This window comes from Theileria orientalis, chromosome 4 (assembly GCF_000740895.1).
Source record: "Theileria orientalis strain Shintoku DNA, chromosome 4, complete genome".
Lineage (NCBI taxonomy): Eukaryota > Apicomplexa > Aconoidasida > Piroplasmida > Theileriidae > Theileria > Theileria orientalis.
This window is the reverse complement of record NC_025263.1, coordinates 651,623-667,203: the sequence shown is the minus strand read 5'-3', so window position 1 is coordinate 667,203 and position 15,581 is coordinate 651,623. Positions and strand designations below refer to the sequence as shown.

Genomic DNA, 15,581 nt, shown 5'->3' with positions numbered 1-15,581 from the left:
TTTTGATTTTACTGTCAATTTCAACCCTAAAAATGCCTCCTAAATCATTATCGTTTAAGTCTATATATAGCAATATATTGCCTAATAGTGAACAGTCCCAGGAATTGTCGACACCCACACATCTTCCAAGTCCATTGGTCTACAGTTCTCCCTTAATGTCAAATGCCAGTCCCGCAGTAAGCAAGCGGAAAAAACTATCAATAGATAGGCCCCTTAGAATTTCACACGATTTCAAAGTTGCAAGTAAGATAATTAGACCGTGTGTATAATAGATAATACACATATTTGAAAGCAATAACTCATAAACGAATTCAGGTTTTGATTCAGAACTTAAAGAATACAGCGCCGTCGACGCAGAATACCAAACGGAGTCAAATGAACAAGATATGTACGATAAAATGCCATCGGACTCGAAAGAAGATGCCAACGTGTCAGTAATGAACTTTAACGCAAAAATGAAACATAATCAAAATAGCGAGCTTACAGAAAAGGAAGGAAACAGACCAGTTTTATGTAACTCAGGAGATTCATTGAACACAACCACGGTAGAAGGAACAGACATTGAGTCTTTCCGGGACATCGAATTAAATTCAGCCAGGACGTCACACCCGTTGAACCAGGGAAGCGACTCCATGGTGGGAGAAACAGGCTCTGAAGGCAAAAAGGATAAAGGAGTTGAAGCAAAAATGAGAATAGAAAGAAAAAATAGCATTGACCCATACAAAAACTTTCATAAAATAACAGAATATTCGCGCAAAAAGGAAACGCAACCTGAAGTCAGCAGTGAAGAAAAAAATACAACAGAAGCTCCTGAAACAATGGCAGAAGAGGCAATTAAAGTGAAGTTATTCGAGGAGAACAATGGCGAGGCTGACTGCATTAAGATATTGGTATGCACTGACACACACCTGGGCTTCAAGGAGGAGGACACATATAGAGCGAATGATTCAATGAATACGTTCGAGGAGCTGCTATACCTGGCAAAAAATCTGGAAGTTGATCTCATACTACACGCAGGAGACTTATTTGACAAGAATGTCCCATCAAGATCAACAATGTAAAAGAATATATAGTTAAATAGTTGAGTTAAATACAATATAGCATATTATATAATAGTTGATGTGTAGACACACATATGGACAAATAAATAGTAGTACTGAGTAAAGACCATATATACTCAAATTATTTGTTGTTATAGGTACCGGACAATGGATTTATTATCAAATTATTTGTCAAATCACAAGTCAGAGTTGATAATAGATAAGTCGAATGTAATAAATACGGCGTCATTGAAAGAATATGAAATGCAGTCAACAGATCAAGAATATCACCTAAGAAGCTCATATAGCACAAACAATGAACAGATGAGACCGTTTTTTGTAATTCATGGAAATCATGGTATTATAAGAACATATACAGATATATATATATGTATATCAAGGGATACTAGTATAGATGTTAATAAATAGACAAATGGCCAGTTAAATTAGCAAACAACTAAATAAATAGACACTTAAATAAATATATAAATAAATTGACAAATAGATTATTTAAGTATAAATGATTTGTAGATAATCCTACGTATAAAAATTGTCTGTCACCAATTGATATTTTGGACGTGGCGGGATTGGTGAGTGGAAATTAATAAATAGCAAAATACAGGTGACATACTTTGGAAGGTATTTGGACCTGACGAATGTAGTAGTGAAGCCGATACTGATAACAAAATCAAACGTAAAAATAGCACTCTACGGACTAGGATGGATAAAAGATGAAAGACTAGTGGAGTTGTTTGACGAAAAAGAAGTCAAGTTTGAAAAGTGTGAAGAAGATAGGTACAAGATACTGCTGCTTCACCAAAATAGGTACCCGCGAAGAGGAAGCGGAGTGAAGGATTATATAACGACGGACATGATACCGGACTGGTTCGACCTGGTAATTTGGGGTCACGAGCACGAAAGCATCAAGTTCCCAGAGAAGACGAGTCTCCACAAGTTTCAAATACTGCAGCCAGGATCGACGATACAGACCACGCTGGTTCCAGCAGAGTTGCCCCCGAAGCACGGGTGTCTGATCCACGTGTCACAGGAGGACGTCAACTTCTATCCAATATCGTTGCTGACGTCAAGGAAGTTCATATGCGACGAAATAGAAAACTACGATTCCGAGGAGAATTTAGCAGAAAATTCCAGTGAAATGTACGACTATTTGAGAGATGTAAGCGGTGACGAATATCTATTATATTAGTACTAATACTACTACTAACGCTACTACCACTATTGGTGTTACTATTACTGTTGGTATTATTATTACTGTTACTGTTGGTATTATTTCTACTATTACTGTTACCATTGCTGTTATTACTATTGGTATTATTATCACTGCTATTACTATTGCTGTTAGTATTGCTCTAGTGATACCAGTAGCAAACAATCTATGTTGGTACAGTAGTGCACCAATATGTTAGTTAAGTAAAGAGATTACAAAGATAACACACCCATAAAATTATTAGGCGGTCCAGAAAATATTGGATACCAGAGAAGATAACTTCATCACGCACCTTAACTCAGTATCGTTAACAAAACAACTAGGTCTCACTGAATGGTCAAGAATTGAAAGTATAGTAGAATCATCGTCAAGTCCACTGTTGAGGTACGTTGAAAAGAAAACATTAACGCGTAGAATTAAAATCGACGGCAAACTGTATGAAAACATAAACCCGAAGATATTTGGAAGTAATTTTATAGGTAAGTGGAGTTAAAATGGTTTTGATTCTAAATGTGTATATGTATGTATATGTAGGAGCTAATTAAAAAAGAATAAGAATGCTAGTAACATTGAATTTAGGGAAAGTGGCAAATCCAAACGACATGTTGAAAATATCAAATAAAAAACGTAAAACGAAGGACGTGCCAGAGTATGAATGGACAGCAATGAGCATACGACAAGTAAGAGGGAAAAAAGTAAAAATAAATAAAAAAAATAATAGGTTATGACCTCAGTAGAGGACACGTGCCGCCTATCGTTACTACTGGAATCAGACTTGAACGACGCAGTTTGCAGATTCGTAAACGGCAATGTAAGTTTACGATAAAAAGAAACAACTGATAATAAACGCTCAGGAAAGTAGAGCAATAATGGAGTACGTAAGAGGAAGAGTATCGGAAATGGAAGACTACCTGAAGGAAGAAATAAAAAACAAAGTTCTGGAGCCACTGTCAGAAGATATATACTCGGAACTAATAGTAAACACAATCCAGGTAAGCAAGTGTGTAGAAACAAAAGAAACATAGGACAAAACGTCGGACGAAAGAAGGAACTACGTGCCAAAGTCATACGAATTTGATATCAATAAACTGATAAAAGAAGGATCGGAGATGGGAGAGGATGATTCCCTAAGCGAAAGGTAAGTAAAAGGGACATTTGATTAATAAGTAGGCAAGAAAAGGGAGAAGAAGGAGAAAATTCGAAAAGAAAAAGAAGAGGATCACGATCATCAAAATGTGTTTAAAGTTTAAGTGGAATGAGGGACGAATTTGTGTCGAGCACTACACCAGATCATAACAGCGCCATTTCCAATCGATTTCCTGAAAATATAATATTTCACACCTGTATACATATATAGCATAAATAAAGTGGCATATATAGATATAGAAGATAAAAATGACCACAAAGCAGGAGGAGCTAAACCTCTTGCTGGCAAAGCTGGATTTGGCCTTCGAAAAGAAGGAAAGAGACGAAAAGTCGGGAGATAAATCAGTAATAAACACGCTGGACGTTGAACTCGACCACGATAAGGTGGTGAGCGGGGTGAAGAGTTTAATGTCGAAGGGGTACGTCACACTGGAGGAACACAAAGCAAACTTTTACATTTTGACGGAAGAAGGAGAACTTTACGCAAAACAAGGCTCACCAGAATATCTGTTGGTGGAGTATGTGAAGAACAACAAAGTAAGTCGCTAGTTCAGAGATTAAAAACAACGGGAATAACAACACCTGTGTTTAGGACGTTTCTCTCGACACAGCAGTTAGCAATGTAATTAATGGGAGCATAGGCCTAAAAAAGGCCATGAAAGATAAATACCTGGCTCTGGATAAGGATAAAAAGTTATCCCTGGGATCAAATCACCCAGAGTACGATGTAACAAAATCGATTCTGTTTAACATAATAACGTATGGGAAAAACGAAGAGGAGTTGATGTCAGAATTGAATAAAATGTTTGAAAACAGCAAGAAGATGGAAGGAGAGCTTTCTGACCTGAAGAAGAGAAAGTTGTTTACGACGAAATCGGCAGTATACTACAATTTGAGAAGAACAAACGAGTATAAATCGTCAGTAGGATTCCAGATAACGGATTTGACAATGGAGCTGCTGGAGACAGGAAAGTGGCAGGAAGCAGGTAAGATTGAAGTTAAAATGGTGCGCTCAGAGTTTAAAAAGTACAACTTCTTCTCAAGCGGCAAGCGAGTGAACGCCGGAGACTTGCACCCGCTGGTGCACTCAATGTACGAGTTCAGAAGAATACTGACCTCGATGGGATTTCAAGTAAGACCTAAGTTCCACAGAAGTCATACGTGCTAGACAGATAGTAATGTAGCAACCGGTAGTGGATATATTTGAGTCCGGCAAATCAGTGCAACATTAGGAGTTGGACACGAGCAGGTACCTGGAGTCGAGCTTTTGGTGTTTCGACGCAATGTACATACCGCAACAGCACCCAGCGAGAGACACGCAGGACACGTTCTTCCTGAGAGTAAGTAAAGAAGATTTTGGTGTATTCGTTGTTGCCACTATCTGCATTCTAATTGATCGTTGTGATAAACTGTAATGGCAACATTGAATTATGATATTGACATCAACTAATGATTATTGGTAGGACCCTGAGAGAGTTGATGTTAAGTTCTTTGACCCAAATCACGTGGAAGATGTGAGAGCAGCACACGGAAACGCTGCCAAATTCAACAGCACAGGATGGCAATACGAATGGTGTGTTATTGCAGAATTAGTTAGAATAACGTAGCTAGATTAACAACTTGATCACACACAAAGAATTAAACATGACAATGAATAATAATTAGGAGCTTGGAAGAGTCGATGAGAACAGTGTTAAGAACACACGTAACGCCCTGTACAGCCAGGAAGCTGAAGCAGATAGCAGAAGATCACCAGAAGGTAATAAATAAGGACGTTAGTGGACGAAAGCGGAAACAATGGCACAAATTAATAATAACCTTAGGGAATACCGATACAGCCCTGTAGATACTTCGCAATCGATAAGGTGTTCAGAAATGAAGCAACAGATTCGACACACCTGTGCGAGTTCCATCAAGTGAGTTGAGTTGCCGGGAAATAAGTATCACAATAGGTGGAAGGGTTCGTCGTTGGATTTGACTTGGGACTGGCAGATCTGATAGGGATCATGGAAACGTTTTACGGGGCAATAGGAATTAGTCCGCTGAAATTTAAGCCAGCATACAACCCATACACGGAACCGTCGATGGAAATATTCGGATTCCACAAGCTACTTAACACGTGGATAGAGGTGGGAAACAGCGGAATTTTTAGGCCGGAAATGTTACTGCCTATGGGATTGCCGGAAGACTTGACTGTCATAGCATGGGGACTATCCCTGGAGAGACCAACGATGGTAAACAGCAACATAAGAAACATAAGAGACCTGATAGGATGTAAATATTAATATAAGTAAACATCGGTGTATGCAATAGTAGTTTCTAACGAGTGTGTCAAACAAATGGGAGTTTGCTACACACCAACTTTGGATTCCTTGTATTTTTCAGAAAACACTTCGTAAAAGAATCAGTTTACCGAATATCTATGAATAATTAATATATTTTAAAAAACGTGCTTGGATTATTTGAGATGTTGATACGATTTTACCTGATTATCGGTATGTTACACATTTTGTACATTAAACAACAATGAGCGTAGGAATCGTAGTTTTAACTTGCAAAAAAGTAAACTCTGACGAAGATGACCCGGAATCGGGCAACGACTACTCACAGGTGAGTGGAATGGACGTGGACAAGATAGGAATGAACGACGATTTGTCGAGGTACACCGAGTGCGGGAACGTATTCCCCCCGGAGAGCGACATAATGCGAATTTGCAAAAACAACTCAACCTGCAGGCTGCTTCCTGGCCCTGAGGGATACCTGCAGGTCTTCTGCGACTGCTCGAACACGATCACGGAGACTTACTACTTCATGGGACCCCAATGCGAAACAAGTACGTTGAGTATACAGATACACCACTATCTCACAAAATTGGCGACTAATGGCACTGTGTAGAGATGCAAATCAGCTACTCGCAAACAAGTACGTGTCTATCACTCATGTCATTTTAACTCAGTTTCTGGGTTTCTTAACACATCCTGGTTGGAGGACATATTTGCAAAAAACTCATGGAAGAACGACTTCTCGAGGGTAGGATTACTGTACTAAAGAAGAGTCCATGGAACTAAGGCTACGTAAACTTCAATGAAAAATTAATAAATGGCGTAACAACGCTTAAAGGCGGTATCTTAAGAGGCCTCAGTAGCGAATTTGAATTCTACCTCAGGGTGGTTGGTGACCAAACGATCCAGGTGCTCCCTGGCCTCCTTCACATAGACCTTGCACATGGGCGGAACGTTGGGAGTGTCCAAAAGTGGGAGTATGCTGTCGCGAATATAGACGTCGAGGTCGGTGGCGTACCCGGCCAGACGCTTGCGGGTGAACTCAAGCACCGCAGTGGCTTCATCGAGGATCTCCTTGGCTTTGCGAAACTCGTGCTTGTCTTCAGTGTCCTAAATAAACGGATAAGAACTTGTGAGCTAATGTTATATAAGTGTGTAAAGGCAGTTGAGTAATAGGTACCCTCAAGGATTCCAGCTTGGATTTTGCCTCGGAAACCTCAACCTTGTATGCTTCATAATCCTTCAACGTCCTGACCAAGGTGCCCTTTTTAACCTCCAGCGGGTGACCGGAACAGGATTTGTGTGATTCCATTGTTTTCAGCAGTGCGAGATGGTGTTATTGCTTGTATGTTTAAACTTATTAAGACAAACTGAAATTTTAAAACTCAAATTGCGCAATTTATAAATTTAGTGTACTGACATATATTACAAGTATGTTATAAGGTCGGTTAACAAATAATGGTATCAAGAAGTACACACCGTGGGGGACGAATCACTCCAGATTCTTCCTCATCTCCAAAGCGTCCTCGTTATCGCTATAGTACCTCGGAATCTTGTTGAAGATGTAGTAATTGCGCCCCCTGTAGAACTGGATTGCTGATGTGTTGCGATAGTTGACGAATAGGTTGACATATTTGCACTTCAGCATCCTGCTGTTCTCCTCAAACTCGTTCATCAGCTTACCCCCAAAGCCACGCCTACGGTAAGACTCGTTTATAAATATTGATGTTATGTGCCCGTAGATCACACCTTGGTTGATTGCGAAGCTGCCTAAAAGAAAATTGTTAAGCTGGGAAGATCACAGTGATTCTTTAAACATTAATACGCACAAATGGATTATAAGTGGAAATAAGTATAAATTACCTATGATAAACCCCTCCACATTATCATTAACCTGCACTACGAGAGATAACTTGGGGAAGTATCTCACGTGTCGATGGTAAATGGCTCTGGGATATATTATGGTGAACTCGTCAGGATCCAAGTTTTCCAGACTCTTGACATCACTATCAGTCATACTTCTGATGACATATGAAACGTCTGGGCGTTCCATTTTAAAAAAATTCAATTAAATAAAAGATCAGAACATTCTATCAGTATACCTAGCAGATAATAAGGAGATTAGATCATGTTAATTAAAACAGTGATCAGATGCTAAAATTGAGATGAATTAAAAATTCTATAAAACATAGTTTCTGATCATAATTCATCTTTAGTTGTCAGTGTTGGTGTAACAGTGGTAGTTTCGTAGTTTCTATATTTTCTGGCCACAAATGAGTCCTTTTGTCTAACTACCGTCAATTCCTCCAAAGCTAAAAATTAATTAAAATGTATCCCGAAATTACCCGGAATTTTAACATGTGGGTGTTGAGCGTGAGCTTCGGTACTTGATACAGCCGAAACATGTCCAGGTGTACCAGGTCCAGGGGTTTCTGTAATAACAATTAATAATAGATAAATGAAAGGCCATTTAATAGATAATATGTATAACACATCAACCATTTATAATCTCACCTGCTCCTACTAGGGTTAGAATGAATGGAAATACCAATAATAATCTTAAAAACTTCATTGCAATTAAATATTATGTATAAGGTGATTTTATATAATTAAAATAAATATAAATTATATGATTTACATTAACCACACATCACAATAAATAATAATCGTATAAGAGACACAAAATATTAGAAAACATGGTAATTAGTGTTTATTATAATTTATTTTAAAGTTTAAGTGATTTCTTCTTTAGTTCTAGGGTTAAATTCCCAGTTCCTATCTCCTTGTTTTCTTCAGCATCATTGAATGAGCAACGGACCCTAAATCCACTTACACAATCAGCAACCTACAAATTATAATATTAAAACAAATTAAATTATGTTTTATGAAGATGTGTATTAAAGGTAACTGTTTAGAAAACCCATATCTTATCAACTAACCTTCAAATCTTCAACATCTCTTGGTTTCTTGAAACTCTCACTTGGACACGTTTTAACTCCACATTTGGTAAAGCAGGAGTATCCTTTCGGATACACTAATGCCGATTCGTCATCACATTCTCCCTCATTGCTCTACATCACATGGTTATAATATCCTCAATTACCTTATACGGCACACACCTAAATCTTCTTTGGCCTTGCTTACAGCCTAAAACAGACCAATATCATTACCAAATCATACCAGTTGTTTCGAAATATGTGGAAGTTTTATCAACCATAAGTCTTATTTTCCATGCTAAATAGAGTTATTTACATATATATTGCCCATATTTAACTTCCTACATTAAACAAAAGCTTACTTTCTGCCTGTGGATTACATTTTAAACTTTCGTCTAGGTTTGTTACGGTACATGGTGATAAGCAAACCGTATCCATAGTAATGGATTCAGGCTACACTTGTTTTTATAAACAACATAAAACAATAGTATATTAGACAAATAACACCAAATAAATGGTTTTATCTAAATGTGTAGATATATATATATTTATACCGATAGGTTTTCACACAGCAAAACAGTGTTGTATAGTTTGCCTAATTGAAAGAAATTCCTAAACATTACTGTTAAAATACAACTCATATTGTTATAATATGAAATTTAAAGTACCCTGATTTACTATTATCATAATTCCTTGAACTTATTAGCTTAACATATGCGATAAAGTATGTGTACAAAATAATATCTAGCAAGATCATCAAACGAAAAATAAATTATGTCTATTACTCTACAACATTAACCAAATAATAAAAAACTATTACAATACCATATTACGATAAAATTTATTTGACTTACATACAACCTTGCCCGATGTGCAAAAACGACATCAACACAAATTGTGATTAGAGTACCCGAACGAGTATAAATTAAATGAAAAATCCCAAATTACAATTTCAATCATACATATACGAGATGTTGAATCTGCTTAAGAGGTGTGGAATAGCGCCAATCGACAATCCAAATTCTGGATTGTAAAAATCATATAAAGGTACAAATCTAAGAGTGAATCCTCTAGGAACGCTAATTTTGCAATTCTCCGAGACAGTAACCTGATCATCATTGATATAAAGATTATCTTATACAAGGATACTTGTGAACTTTATGTTTCCACAAAATCTCCGTTTTAAATACAAAACTTTTATAAATAACTACATATTTAATTTAGCATTAATTTTATAACATACTTGGTATAGAGAAATCTTCTCTTTGGGTCTATTTGAATGTAATGGGAGGTAAGGCAGAGGCTCTGTATTGAAGTCGCATCTCCACAAATCACCTAGCAAATCACCAACTTGTATGTTTTCGACGTCTTCTTTGATGTTTATCTGATGTCTGTGCTTGGTTGAGGTTATGAATCTGGCCAGTTTCGCAGAGAGCGCCTCCTTTGGATTCTCGAAACTCTTGCACTTGCCCCCTAGTAATCCAAGACTCCTATCTCCTTCCCGTTGCACCAGCAACACCGAAGGAAAACCCTTTATGTGGGACAAGATCACTCCACAAACTGTGATTCTCATACCACTGACCATGTAACTCCTTACCCTTTTGCTTAAAACCTCATCCGATAATCTGAATATGAGTCCGCTTCCGACTTTGGTAGTGTTGTAGTCAAATTTGTATATTGTTTGCGGATAAACATCCCATTCGGGCCTCTGGATTCCGCTATCTTGATATGATTCTGCTTCAGCCACCTCTCCAGAATCCGACATTGCGCTTATTTAATTCACAGGCATCCCATTAATGTAAAAAATACAGCGAATATATTAATTTACAAGATTAAAAAAATTAACGGACTGAATGAAAATTTAAGAGTCCGGCCGGCCGTTGTAGTGTAACACATGATATTAATTTACGATGCTGATCATACCAGCTGTTCTACTGATACCATTTGTATTATAGTTCCGTTTTCTGGGCACTGGTCATTTTTGCAAGTCGAGGTGAGCTTAATCCTTTTATTTTTAACTGTCACGTTTTTGACCAATGTGTAGAACTGGTCCCTCTTGAACACTTCTCCATTCACCAAGGGCATCCCATTTACCTCCAAATATGCCTCAAAATCGTGATTCAGCTTGCAAACTGATCCCAAAATTACTTCAAGCTTGTAATCTCCATTTTCAGGCAGCTCTATTGACCAGTAGTTCCCAGAACATTTCTAAATAGTTACAGTGTACTATCCTTTAAACTAAAATATAAATTAAATACATGCATAATACTAATGCTCTAGTCCGTTACCTCCTTCTGAACACAATCTAGGCTTTCCGTTGGTGGCGGGAACTGTATTCCTCCTCCGTAAAGCGGGTTGTCGTTTGAACTACAGAACTGCCCATGTGCTTCTCTAAACCACCCTAATCATATTAATTATCATTAAATTTCTTTGTGAACACAGCTTTCATGAGTCTTTGGCTAATGTTACATAACAAAAAAACATCCAATATACACATAATAGTTACTTATTATGGCTACTTGAATATTCTATATAGTTACCGTATGACAAGTTATCCAAGTCCGATTTTACTTGTCCGTTATCTATCAAGTAGCCCTGCGTCGGTGTCTTGTCTGGCTGTTTTCTGAACAGAATCTGCACCTTCTTCATCCTCTTCTTCTGCTTATGGTGTGATTTTCGAAGCAGGTACCCTGTCCCGTTGTTCACCACTACCTGCACTTCTACTACACAACTTCCCGAGTCTTCATGACAGTAGTCATTTGACACTGCACACCCGCAGATGGGATCAGTTTCGTTGAATCTTTGGTCTTCGGATGCGTTGAAGTCCCTCACATACACTCTACTTTTCACCAGGCATTCCTGCTGGCACTCTGCCAGGAACTTATCGTTGTTCTTGAAGGTGTATATGTTCTGCAGATCCACCAGGCTCTCTGAGCACTTCATAATCTCCACGAACCTAAGATTCTCCGAGAACTTACAGGGTATTCCCAATATTCCAAATGACCCACCAGTCTCGGGCCCACTGACGTACATTTCATCTATGGTCACCTTGACCTAAGGTAACAGTCATCATCACACTTGTCATAGTTATGATACCTATCACTACCATACTTTTAATACAACGATACTAATAAAATGATCTAGCACTAACCGATGTAGTTATTTTTGGCACTGAAACCCTGTATGAATGGTGTTCCAGGTCATTTGAGTGGAAAATATTAAATGTTTCACTTCCCCCTTCTGTGTTAATCATAATTACGTCAACCACTATTTAAATTCGCACTTACCCTTATATGAGAGTGTTATCTTTGACGGCCACGTATAGGATGAATCTCTTGGCCTGAACTTAAACTCTGTCACCAATACTGGTTCTCTAAATATTATGCTAATACTCTCTCCCGTTCCTACACACAAGTCAGTTGCGATGCGTGTGTTACTACACTTATTAACTCTGTCTATATGCTGTCTTAATACCTCCACTTGTTCTCCATACTGACTTTTTCTTGTCCATATACTTTCCACTGAGAGCTGCGTTACAGTCATATTCCCTCGAATGTGCTGATGACTCAGAACATGACATAAAATGGCTCCCTCCTGGTAAACTCACCAGCACTTCAGATCCAACTACAGTTGAATTAACTTCTGCTCCAACTTACTGCATTGGTTCTGTTTCGAGTTAATGTTGTCTGACAGAAACAGCACAAAGCTAACGTCTGGGTTCGTTGTAACAAATTTATAGGTCACTCCTCTCACTAAGGGTATCTGCTTTAACTCAGTCTCTATCAACACGCTTTCTTTGTCGTTTTTAAATATTTTATTCAGTGCGCTCAGAACCTTATTCTCCGACAGTGCTTCAGCAGAGTACATGTCGAAACTTTCGAGGGTCTCCTCCTCTATCCACTGCTGCTCATCCTTAGGGTTCAATGGGAAGGGCTGGCCCTTCTTATATCCCACATATAGCATCGAATCCTGATTAACGTTCATCTTAAACGAGCCCATGTTGTACTTTTCATCGCTTCTTATCAGTTGCGATCCGATTAATCCGTTGCTCAAGTTTGCCACAAACACGCTGTTAGACCCTCTGAATGCGCTTTCTCCGTTAAACGAATTCACGATCTCAAAATTTGATGCGGGTAATCTGTATATTATTTAACTTGACAACTTACCTGCTTATTGACGTGTGTGTTTTTTTAAACTTCGAATAAAAATTAGTGGACGGTATAACTTGCTTGTCAATCCTTCTTGATGACCATAACAACCTACATAATCAAACAGATATGTATTTACACATACTCGTGGATACTTCTATTACCTATCTACGTATGTATAAACATAAACCATACTTGAAATACGATTCTGATCCCTTGTCGTACTTATACTGCTGAGAGTGTGACATCTCCACTTTTATTTTGTAAAACTTGCCACCTATTAGCTGCTGTGCTTGCGATACTTCCTTTTTGGCCATTAAAGGGTCAACCCAGAATCTGTATCCTATTTCATCGTCTCCTTCGAACATGATGCCTATATACAGAGTGACTAATTCAAATGAGAACCCGTGTTTATAATCTCAGTACCGTTCAATTCTACCCTCCCATGTGCATCCGTACCTATATCCAGTTATCAAGGTGTGACGTACTTAGTTCAAATACAAAGTTCCCCGAGTGAGGCACCTTTAAGTATCCCTCCCAACCTACAAAGTTTCCATAAATTATTGCTCACAATCATGAAATTGCCGTTAGCTCGGGACTTACGTATTGAAAACTTGTATGGACTCAGACCGAGGATCGGCATCTTATTCACAAACGAGAAGTTAATCTGAGGGTCAACTCTGTTCGCCACTGCTGGGAACTCGAAAACGTTATTCGAGTAATACGTCCCAACTAACCCATCCGAAACATTGTATATATCGCTAAACATTTTCATTAATACTCCACATACTCAAACACTCAATATCTACTCTCTTACTTGTCAGGATAGTACTTAGTTGATTGCGATTTCCTAACTTCATTGTGTACACACTGTATTTTTTTAATCTCATTTTTTATTCTCTCAATTTCATTTTTAAGTTTATTAACGTCATCTATTCTCTTTTCTGATTCTTCTAGTACTGTTTCAATTTTTGATAAAGAGTCGCTTATAAATCTATGGCCCATTCCACACACTGTCGATAGTCTAATTAACTCAGTTATTCAATCATATTATTCTAACCTTCTCTCCGATTCCTTAATCAACTTCCTGTATGTGTTAAGCGACTTTAGCAACTCGTCTACTTGCGAAACCTTTTGTTGAATGTGGTTCAAAGTAGCGCTTCTGATCTCCTCTGAAATATAATTAATCATTTGTCAAAGCAAATACTGGTATTCAATACCATAGTTCAAAGGGGTTTCGCAAAACCCCCAATCCTTTTCCAACTTTCCAGTCAATTGTGCCTCCAGGTAACACCATTCTTTACCTAATATCATTTAATTCATTTCACACACTACCTTCCGTGCCGTCCGGAGCCACTTCTACTGTACAGTCAGTGTATATTTGGTCCCTCTGAACAAACGCCGCTGCGCACAAATGGCCTTCAATCGTCCTCCTAGCTCTATTGCGATATTGTGTAAGATAGTACATCAATTCGTTATCGTTCTCTTCGGAACTTTCATCCTCAGTGTTATCCGAAGAATCCTGAGTCTGATTTACGGATTCATTGTTATTATTCTGAGCAGGTTGATCTACGGTGTTGTTTAAATTATCATAAACGTTGTTTGAAGTGTCATTTTTATTAAAATTTGCATCATAATTATTTGGTGTGTTAACGTTAGGTGAATAATTTGAAATAGTGCTTTGAGTCCCGTTATTTTCTGGAACAACCTGTTGAATCTGCGGCTTAACTACATTATTGCTGGTATTATCAAGTACGGGTGGGCCGTTTTTCTGAAAAAACAAGTTGGCAGACGCCAAACCTATACAAAATACAACAGAACACAATATATAAGTTGTAGATTTACACATTTAAACAAAAACACAAAATTTAATACACATTATCCCTTTAAAATGCTACAACTAAAATTGAAACAATTTCAAAGGGCAATTCGCAATTATTCTGGTCATGATTGTGAGTGGGGAGGATTAAGGAATATAACCATAATTAAAATAAATTAATGTTTATTCTTCAAAATCAAATAACCCATTTTCACAGTCTTTATCAAAGGCATTACTCCATTCACCCTTGCAGTCACCCGGCCTCCTTTTTCTGAATATCGACCTTCCAGAGTTTATATTGATTTTCTTGAATGCCTTGTTAGACGCAAAAAAAGTAGGAGTTAGATTGTATAGCCTTTCATCTGCGCCCAAAGCCTAAGCGCAATAATATAAACTGGTATTTACACTTACCTCAGGTGGAACCCTAGTGGCAGTAACACTGATATAACGCTTAGGTGTTACATCACCTTCACCGAGATTCTTTTCAAATTGGACATATTCAGAACCTTCCTCATTTGGGATCGTTTGATCAAAAATATTTTGATTCATGTTGAGCCCCTCGTGGAAACTGTAGTCGTTGGAAAATTTATAATTCCCGTTATAGTTAAAGTCGCTGTTGTTATAGGTGAAAGATTTTGAACTGAAGGGGTTCGTGTTAACATTACAACAGGGATCTATTGAAAACCCCTCAGAAAAGTTATAGCTGTTTCCAACAATGAACCCGCTTTGCTGAGATGGAACATGTGATACACAGTTGCTAAATCCATTACTTCCGTTGCTCTGGAAGTTATTTGGAAGCGTTTGTTGAGGTGTGATCAAACATGAATTGAAATGATCGCAAACGACTCCAGTCATTGTGATTCGCTATAATGACTAAGATGTGTTAAAATATTAGACTATCTCTCCTACCAAAAAGCTCAAAATAAATACCTATAAATCAAATAAAATATATGTTTAAAAAATGTTTAAAATCTTGAATATA

At 37.8% G+C, this 15,581-nt stretch overlaps 9 protein-coding genes across 9 annotated transcripts; 3 read left to right on the top strand and 6 right to left on the bottom strand.

Annotated features, from left to right (window-relative positions):
* Window positions 1-32: 32 nt before the first annotated feature.
* Window positions 33-3,293, top strand: TOT_040000311 (uncharacterized protein; the record flags this gene model as incomplete). The annotated part of the gene is made up of 9 exons (XM_009693937.1): window positions 33-243; window positions 316-1,057; window positions 1,199-1,398; window positions 1,572-1,630; window positions 1,663-2,217; window positions 2,513-2,735; window positions 2,848-2,963; window positions 2,990-3,079; window positions 3,123-3,293. The coding sequence occupies 9 exons, from the start codon at window positions 33-35 to the stop codon at window positions 3,291-3,293; spliced, it is 2,367 nt and encodes a 788-aa protein (XP_009692232.1).
* A 370-nt stretch (window positions 3,294-3,663) lies between these two features.
* On the top strand, window positions 3,664-5,699 carry TOT_040000310 (phenylalanyl-tRNA synthetase; the record flags this gene model as incomplete). Its single annotated transcript, XM_009693936.1, has 7 exons — window positions 3,664-3,951; window positions 4,007-4,546; window positions 4,647-4,754; window positions 4,878-4,987; window positions 5,080-5,173; window positions 5,238-5,330; window positions 5,367-5,699. The coding sequence occupies 7 exons, from the start codon at window positions 3,664-3,666 to the stop codon at window positions 5,697-5,699; spliced, it is 1,566 nt and encodes a 521-aa protein (XP_009692231.1).
* A 241-nt stretch (window positions 5,700-5,940) lies between these two features.
* Window positions 5,941-6,482, top strand: TOT_040000309 (hypothetical protein; the record flags this gene model as incomplete). The annotated part of the gene is made up of 2 exons (XM_009693935.1): window positions 5,941-6,247; window positions 6,403-6,482. 2 exons carry the CDS (start codon window positions 5,941-5,943, stop codon window positions 6,480-6,482), a joined length of 387 nt encoding a protein of 128 aa, XP_009692230.1.
* A 60-nt stretch (window positions 6,483-6,542) lies between these two features.
* Window positions 6,543-7,008, bottom strand: TOT_040000308 (uncharacterized protein; the record flags this gene model as incomplete). The annotated part of the gene is made up of 2 exons (XM_009693934.1): window positions 6,543-6,806; window positions 6,877-7,008. The coding sequence occupies 2 exons, from the start codon at window positions 7,006-7,008 to the stop codon at window positions 6,543-6,545; spliced, it is 396 nt and encodes a 131-aa protein (XP_009692229.1).
* Window positions 7,009-7,188: 180 nt separating this feature from the next.
* On the bottom strand, window positions 7,189-7,749 carry TOT_040000307 (acetyltransferase; the record flags this gene model as incomplete). The annotated part of the gene is made up of 2 exons (XM_009693933.1): window positions 7,189-7,466; window positions 7,560-7,749. 2 exons carry the CDS (start codon window positions 7,747-7,749, stop codon window positions 7,189-7,191), a joined length of 468 nt encoding a protein of 155 aa, XP_009692228.1.
* Window positions 7,750-8,421: 672 nt separating this feature from the next.
* Window positions 8,422-9,389, bottom strand: TOT_040000941 (conserved hypothetical protein; the record flags this gene model as incomplete). Its single annotated transcript, XM_009693932.1, has 7 exons — window positions 8,422-8,541; window positions 8,636-8,767; window positions 8,800-8,843; window positions 8,877-8,930; window positions 8,995-9,085; window positions 9,187-9,244; window positions 9,301-9,389. 7 exons carry the CDS (start codon window positions 9,387-9,389, stop codon window positions 8,422-8,424), a joined length of 588 nt encoding a protein of 195 aa, XP_009692227.1.
* A 195-nt stretch (window positions 9,390-9,584) lies between these two features.
* Window positions 9,585-10,397, bottom strand: TOT_040000305 (mRNA cleavage factor subunit; the record flags this gene model as incomplete). The annotated part of the gene is made up of 2 exons (XM_009693931.1): window positions 9,585-9,740; window positions 9,876-10,397. The coding sequence occupies 2 exons, from the start codon at window positions 10,395-10,397 to the stop codon at window positions 9,585-9,587; spliced, it is 678 nt and encodes a 225-aa protein (XP_009692226.1).
* A 152-nt stretch (window positions 10,398-10,549) lies between these two features.
* Window positions 10,550-14,629, bottom strand: TOT_040000304 (uncharacterized protein; the record flags this gene model as incomplete). Its single annotated transcript, XM_009693930.1, has 16 exons — window positions 10,550-10,840; window positions 10,921-11,033; window positions 11,173-11,686; window positions 11,784-11,872; window positions 11,920-12,036; window positions 12,107-12,256; window positions 12,289-12,770; window positions 12,799-12,891; window positions 12,976-13,153; window positions 13,186-13,239; window positions 13,269-13,322; window positions 13,384-13,541; window positions 13,598-13,804; window positions 13,841-13,952; window positions 14,001-14,084; window positions 14,113-14,629. The coding sequence occupies 16 exons, from the start codon at window positions 14,627-14,629 to the stop codon at window positions 10,550-10,552; spliced, it is 3,213 nt and encodes a 1,070-aa protein (XP_009692225.1).
* Window positions 14,630-14,782: 153 nt separating this feature from the next.
* On the bottom strand, window positions 14,783-15,454 carry TOT_040000303 (conserved hypothetical protein; the record flags this gene model as incomplete). The annotated part of the gene is made up of 2 exons (XM_009693929.1): window positions 14,783-14,974; window positions 15,011-15,454. The coding sequence occupies 2 exons, from the start codon at window positions 15,452-15,454 to the stop codon at window positions 14,783-14,785; spliced, it is 636 nt and encodes a 211-aa protein (XP_009692224.1).
* Between the last annotated feature and the right edge of the window lie 127 nt (window positions 15,455-15,581).